Source organism: Chiloscyllium plagiosum, chromosome 6, assembly GCF_004010195.1.
Source record: "Chiloscyllium plagiosum isolate BGI_BamShark_2017 chromosome 6, ASM401019v2, whole genome shotgun sequence".
Lineage (NCBI taxonomy): Eukaryota > Metazoa > Chordata > Chondrichthyes > Orectolobiformes > Hemiscylliidae > Chiloscyllium > Chiloscyllium plagiosum.
In genome coordinates, this window is record NC_057715.1 from 99593922 (window position 1) to 99601056 (window position 7135).

Sequence of the window (7135 nt, forward strand, 5' to 3'; positions counted from 1 at the left end):
AGCTTATCTCTCCACCCTTCAGGCTCTCTGCCTTTATTCCTGATTAAGGGCTTTTGCCCGAAACGTCGATTTTACTGCTCCTCGGATGCTGCCTGAACTGCTGTGCTCTTCCAGCACCACTAATCCAGAAAATGTTCTTTAGGAACTTGGCTAACTGATCCCTAGTTCCTTTCAAGTCAGATTATTCTTCCAGCACCACTGATCCAGAACCTAATATTTATTGTTTGACTGTCACACAAAAGAAGCAAATGGCTGGGTCTTTGACAATGATCACTGCAGCATGCAACAGTGTTTCTATAGCCAAATATTACCATAAGCATCCATCATGTGCAAACCATTCTTTTCATGAAACGTCTGCCGATATGAGGAGCCAGTGGTTTGCACTTGAGGAATAACTCTGTCACATAATAGTTGGTGACAATTTTATCTTATCTTCAGAGCTGTGACATTAACTCTGCTTGAAAGCAGAGGTCATGGACCTGTTCCAATGCTGGAAACAGATGTAACCTTCTACCTTTGAGAACAAGAATACTGAAGTTGGGACCTGAGCTGGAGCTTATACCTTGGCACAGTTTTGGAGTTTTTTCTATTGCGACTGAGTATGGAAATAAGCATTTCTATACTTTAAAGCTGTGTCATCATTCTTAACTGTCAACGTGTTCCTGTTTTTTGGCTGAAGTTGCAGTACATCTTTCATTAAACCAGGGCTGTGAACCAAAGACAATATTTAGCAGCTTGGATGGAATTGATACTACAGCGCTGTAAGTTGGAGTATTATACTGACATTGAAGTTAAGTATTGGACTCTTCATCTTGGCAGAAAAATGAAATGAGTTATTCTTTCTTCTCCACCCACTTTCTCCAAATAAATCCCGACAAACCTCTTTGAAATGCATTTGTACAAACTTTTGGAAGAAGTGATTAAATTGATCTTATGAAGTAAGTAATGAAAATGTCAGCGCTAGATATAAACAGCATCATTGGTACATACATTCATACTGTCCTGTACCCACACTAGCAGTACAAAGGTTATAGCTAAGATGAGAGACTAATGCAAATTTAATTTGATCAATCTTAACATATATTGCATTTCATTGATTTAATGCAATTTTTTACAGAGGAGTCAAATGGCTTAATTTCAAATATTGTGAGACACGTTGACAAATATTGCCATGAGCTTGCCTTCTGTTTTACAGCTAACAGCCAGTAAGGAACAGCTTCAGCAGTTTGCTGTCGCTCTCACTCTGGCAATACGATGCTTCCAACGACGATTGGAGTGGCTGACCAGTGGGAGTAAACAGTTTTTTGGTGTAATACAGGAACATTGCATAGTCATCGTCTTAGACTTTGCCCCCATGCCTCAGAGGCTGTTTCAGCTTTCTCTCGATGCCCTTTGCATGGTTCTCCAGGAACAGGCAGCACTGATTGGGAAAATTAATCTTATCAGGTAAAGCATTCCATTTACTCAAGCTGATAGTTTTGACATTCTGCATTGATGGCCATTTTTTGTTTGACTATTGACTTTGCACTGACTTGAATGGCGAGCATTGTCTTTAAACTTCATGCGTAATAGAACACACAGTTTTATTTCCAAATAAACCAGGTTGTTATTCCTCATGAGGAAAACATTACCACAAAACGTTGAACTGGATTCTGCCCAATCATGGAAATGTAGACATAGAAAATAGGAACAGGAATAGACCAGCATCCACTGCATAATATTTTACATATTATAAAAACAAAGTGGCCAAATAATCAAATCATTGGTTAGGCATCTGCTGGAATATTGGATGGAATTGAATTTGGTAACTTTAGTCCATGCCAGGTGCAGTGAGGGAAGCCATGAAAATGGCAGCACGTTTGGAACCTGTTTTCCTTTGCACTTAACATGGTGCATTCAGAAGCAAGTAGGAAACCCTGTTCAAGGTGTATCAGATCCGATACGTAAATATGTTTAGCAGCAATTAACTGTCAAATTAACTTCCTAGTTATTTTAGTTTTTATTTTTGCACTATTATCTTATATATTTATATGAATTTCATGTTCAGGACAGTTAGGATTTGAACCAGGACATTCTCGCCCAGAGAATCACTGCACCCCATGAACCCCAAAGTCAAATGCCTCTGGTATTCCTAGACAGTTTTCCGTCGAAGTATTAACTCGGCGTGAGTCTGATTAGCTTCTGAGACCAGACAAGATCGGGCATTTTATGACTAGCATGGCCACAGGCTAAATTATTAGAGAAGGTTGCACAGACTAGTCTTGTAGACATTTTTAATCAGCCTGTTCAGGCATGTTATGAAACTTATCTGGTGCAGGCGAGACTTGAACCTGGAGCTTTTGCCCCAGAGGTAGGGACACCATTAACAGCAACAGTTATTCTCTTGGTAGCCACATGACAGACGAGAGGAACACTGAACTGCAGCTCCAAGGAGGACAATGGAATAAGGATAAACTTCTTCAATATGACTGAGCAGTGACTGAGCAATGGTGCCTCTCTCAGGCGGCTTTGGCTCTTGCAGCAGCTTGTCACTGACGCCTACAGCCTGTTACAACAAGGTGGCCTTCTAAGAGGGTCAAGTGGCCAGTGCTATCAAAATTACCGGTCGCCTGAATTTCTTCATCTCTGTCTCCTTTTACATACCATAGAGTCATAGAGATGTACAGCATGGAAAAAGACCCTTCGGTCCAACCCGTCCATGCCGACCAGTTATCCTAACCCAATCTAGTCCCACCTGCCAGCACCTGGCCCATATCCCTTCAAACCCTTCCTGTTCATATACCCATCCAAATGCCTTTTAAATGCTGCAATTGTACCAGCCTCCACCACTTCCTTTGGCAGCTCATTCCATACATGTACCACCCTCTGTGTGAAAAAGTTGCCCCGTGGGTCTCTTTTATATCTTTCCCCTCTCACCCTAAACCTATGCCCTCTAGTTCTGGACTCCCCGACCCCAGGGAAAAGACTTTGTCTATTTATCCTATCCATGCCCCTCATAATTTTGTAAACCTCTAGAAGGTCACCCCTCAGCCTCCGACGCTCCAACGAAAACAGCCCTAGCCTATTCAGCCTCTCCCTATAGCTCAAATCCTCCAACCCTGGCAACATCCTTGTAAATATTTTCTGAATCCTTTCAAGTTTCCCAACATCTTTCCAATAGGAAGGAGACCAGAATTGCAAGCAATATTCCAACAGTGGCCTAACTAGTGTCTTGTACAGTCGCAACATGACCTCCCAACTCCTGTACTCAATACTCTGACCAATAAAGGAAAGCATACCAAATGCCCTCTTCACTATCCTATATACCGGCAGCTCCACTTTCAAGGAGCTATGAACCTGCACTCCAAGGTCTCTATGTTCAGCAACACTGCCTAGGAACTTACCATTAAATGTATAAGTCCTGCGAAGATTTGCTTTCCTAAAATGCAGCACTTCGCATTTATCTGAATTAAACTCCATCTGCCACTTCTCATTGGCCCACCTGGTCCAGATCCTGTTGTAATCTGAGATAACCCTCTTCGCTGTCCACTACACCTCCAATGTTGGTGTCATCTGCAAACTGAAAAACTGTACCTCTTATGCTCACATCCAAATCATTTATATAAATGACAAAAGTAGAGGGCCCAGCACTGATCCTTGTGGCACTCCACTGGTCACAGGCCTCCAGTCTGAAAAACAACCCTTCACCACCACTGTCTGTCTTCTATCTTTGAGCCAGCTCTGTATCCAAATGGCTAGTTCTCCCTGTATTCGATGAGATCTAATCTTGCTAACCAGTCTCCCATGGGGAACCTTGTCAAACGCCTTACTGAATCCATATAGATCACATCTATCGCTTTGCCCTCATCAATTCTCTTTGTTACTTCTTCAAAAAACTCAATCAAGTTTGTGAGACATGATTTCCCACGCACAAAGCCATGTTGATTATCCCTAATCAGTCCTTGTCTTTCCAAGTACATGTATATCCTGTCCCTCAGGATTCCCTCCAACAACTTGCCCACCACCGAGGTCAGGCTCACCGGTCTATAGTTCCCTAGTTTGTCCTTACCACCCATTTTAAACAGTGGCACCACATTAGCCAACCTCCAGTCTTCTGGCACCTCATCTGTGACTATCGATGATACAAATATCTCAGCAAGAGGCCCAATAATCACTTCTTCAGCTTCCCACAGAGTTCTTGGGTACACCTGATCAGGTACTGGGGACTTATCCACCTTTCTGTGTTTCAAGACATCCAGCACTTCCTCCTCTGTAATATAGACATTTTTGTTGGTGTCACCATCTATTTCCCTACATTCTATATCTTCCATATCCTTTTCCACAGTAAATACTGATGTAAAATACTCGTTTAGTATCTCCCCCATTTCCTGCAGCTCCACACAAAGGCCGCCTTGCTGATCTTTGACGGGCCCTATTCTCTCCCTAGTTACCCTTTTGTGCTTAATGTATTTATAAAACGCTTTGAATTCTCCTTAATTCTATTTGCCAAAGCTATCTCATGTCCCCTTTTTGCCCTCCTGATTTCCTTCTTAAATATACTCCTACTGCCTTTATACTATTCTAAGGATTCTAACCATACACTCAACTTCTTTAGTCCTCCAGCATTCCCTATACCTGCCAACCTTTCATTTCACCCTAACTTTCTCTGGATTCTTGTTATCTCATTTCTGAAGGCTTTCCATTTTCCAGCTGTCCCTTTACCTGCGAACATCTGCCTCCAATCAGCTTTTGGAAGTTCTTGTCTAATACCATCAAAACTGGCTTTTCTTCAATTTAGAACTTCAACTTTTAGATCTGGTCTATCCTTTTCCATCACTATTTTAAGTCTAATAGAATTATGGTCGCTGGCCCCAAAGTGCTCCCCCACTGACACCTCAGTCACCTGCCCTGCCTTATTTCCCAAGAGTAGGTCAAGCTTTGCACCTTCTCTTGTAGGTACATCCACGTACTGAAAATTTTCTTGTGCACACGATCTCACACTTAGCAAATCTTCCAACTCACTAATGCCATGCCTGTCATGGCTGCCCAAAAATGTGCATTGATGATGCCAGTCAGATAAAGATAGCTCCTCCCTGGATTTCCACAAGTTTAGAACATCATTGACTTCTTTGTCAGATCATCCTGCAGTGTACACCAACTGGAACAGATTTCAGTCCTTCACCTTATGTGGATTGTCTATGACCATTGTACATCTGCTTGCAAAACTTCTGAAAGTTGCCATGACTCCGACATCCTGTGCCAACCAAGTCCACTCCAGGTGTTTGCACCTTCAGGTAAATTGTCCCCTTGGAGATCTCAGAGGACCTGGCGAATGATGAAAGTCAGGACCCCCTATCAATGGTACTGAGGAGAGCTACGTTAGGAATTACATCATGGCAAGGGATGAAATGTGGGTGTGCTTTGGAAAGACTAAAAACTACCACAAGCCTTTGGTCAATTCTCCCTTTCCTGGATTATCTGCATCTTGCTGCTAGCAGACAGCTGCAAGTCACTTTCTTACAGGTTAGTGTGTTCATCCAAAAGTTGGTGGCTTTGTTTGACTCTCTGTAAACTGGCAGCGAGTGTGTCCAGGCCATTCAGGTGGATGATTGTGGACTTGGTGACTTGGCACATCTGATTCTCCATGAGGATGGCTGTTTTCTCACTGGAGATGTTCACCAGTGCAAATGCCCGAGACATAATGGCACTCATGGTAGAGATAGACTCCTCCATTTTTGAAGCAAGGGTGGGCATTATGTCTATACGTTCTGACACATGCCCAGGCATTGTCCAGTGCTCTGTCACAGGTTCCCTCTGTGTGGATGGCCCTTGAGTTTAGGATCTGTGTCCAGTAGGGCTGAGTGTCCTATATACTCCAAAAGAACTCCCCAGTGCTGTCCCGATCTTCCAGTCTCTGTATATGGGTCATGTGCCCCTCACCATATCCCATTCGTCAGTCTGTGATACTGGACCCATTGAGGTGTTTGCATCTTCACTGGTGGAGGGAAACAGAAATCAAATGAGGGTGAATCCTGGGTATGTCTGGCCAGCAATACTAATACTTGTGAAATTCGGAGGTGAAAGGAATTGTTGTGGCAAAGGTCTCTTGATCTATCCTTTTAAAGTCAGAATTTTATTCAGACTTATTGACCATCTTCCTAAAAGTAGCCAGTCATTTTTACAGTGAATTCAATGAAACCTGAGCTGGTGAAAGAAGACAAAATATTTTCAACTTTTCCATTAACTTCAGTTTATTTCCAAGTAAGTCAGTTCGGTTAACTTATAGAAGTGTGATTAACACATGTTCCAGCCCCCAAGTCCCTGTTAAAACCTGTTAATCCATTTTCTAAGTGCTCAATTGCAAATTAAGAAGGGAATGATCTATGTAGAATTATACTAAAATTTATTTAGCACATAAACCCTACGGGTGCAATGTTGAATTTAGATCGTTTAAATGATCTCCATTCATGAATCTGAAAAACAGCAAGAAATTATTCTGCCAATCATCTAAATAAAATGCAGCATTTATTATTAACCTTAACACTGAGAAAAAATGACTCTGCTGTAACATGGAGATTTTTTCTGAAGGTCACTAGGATGTGTGCAATTTTCATTGGGTTGCAAAATTACCCTGGACATTGTGGTTATAATGTTGGCATACTATGTCTGTGCTGATGCAAACAATGTGGATATGTTAGTACATACGTAATAAATGTGACTCTTTATCTCAAGAATAATTATTTTATGAAGAAAAATGTATGGACTTTAATTTAATGGAACAGGAATTAAAAACTTTCATTTCTAAAGCAGGACTTGTATATAAGTCGCTCATATTCTTATACTGGGCATTCATGTGATCACCCATTGTTAGTCATAGAACATAGAACATAGAACATAGAAGAATACAGCGCAGTACAGGCCCTTCGGCCCTCGATGTTGCGCCGATCCAAGCCCATCTAACCTAGACTAGCCTACTATTCTCCATATGCCTATCCAATGGCCGCTTAAATGCCCATAAAGAGGGAGAGTCCACCACTGCTACTGGCAAGGCATTCCATGAACTCACGACTCGCTGAGTAAAGAACCTACCCCTAACATCTGTCCTATACCTACCCCCCCTTAATTTAAAGCTATGCCCCCTTGTAATAGCCGACTC

At 42.1% G+C, this 7135-nt stretch overlaps 1 protein-coding gene across 1 annotated transcript in view; it reads left to right on the plus strand.

The window, feature by feature from the left end:
* Positions 1-7135, plus strand: part of LOC122551170 (von Willebrand factor A domain-containing protein 3B-like) — a 153409-nt gene that overhangs the window by 6790 nt on the left and 139484 nt on the right. Inside the window, exon 3 of the mRNA XM_043692794.1 lies at positions 1196-1446. Within this exon, the coding sequence (XP_043548729.1) occupies positions 1196-1446 (251 nt within the window). The remainder of the gene's footprint in view (positions 1-1195; positions 1447-7135) is intronic.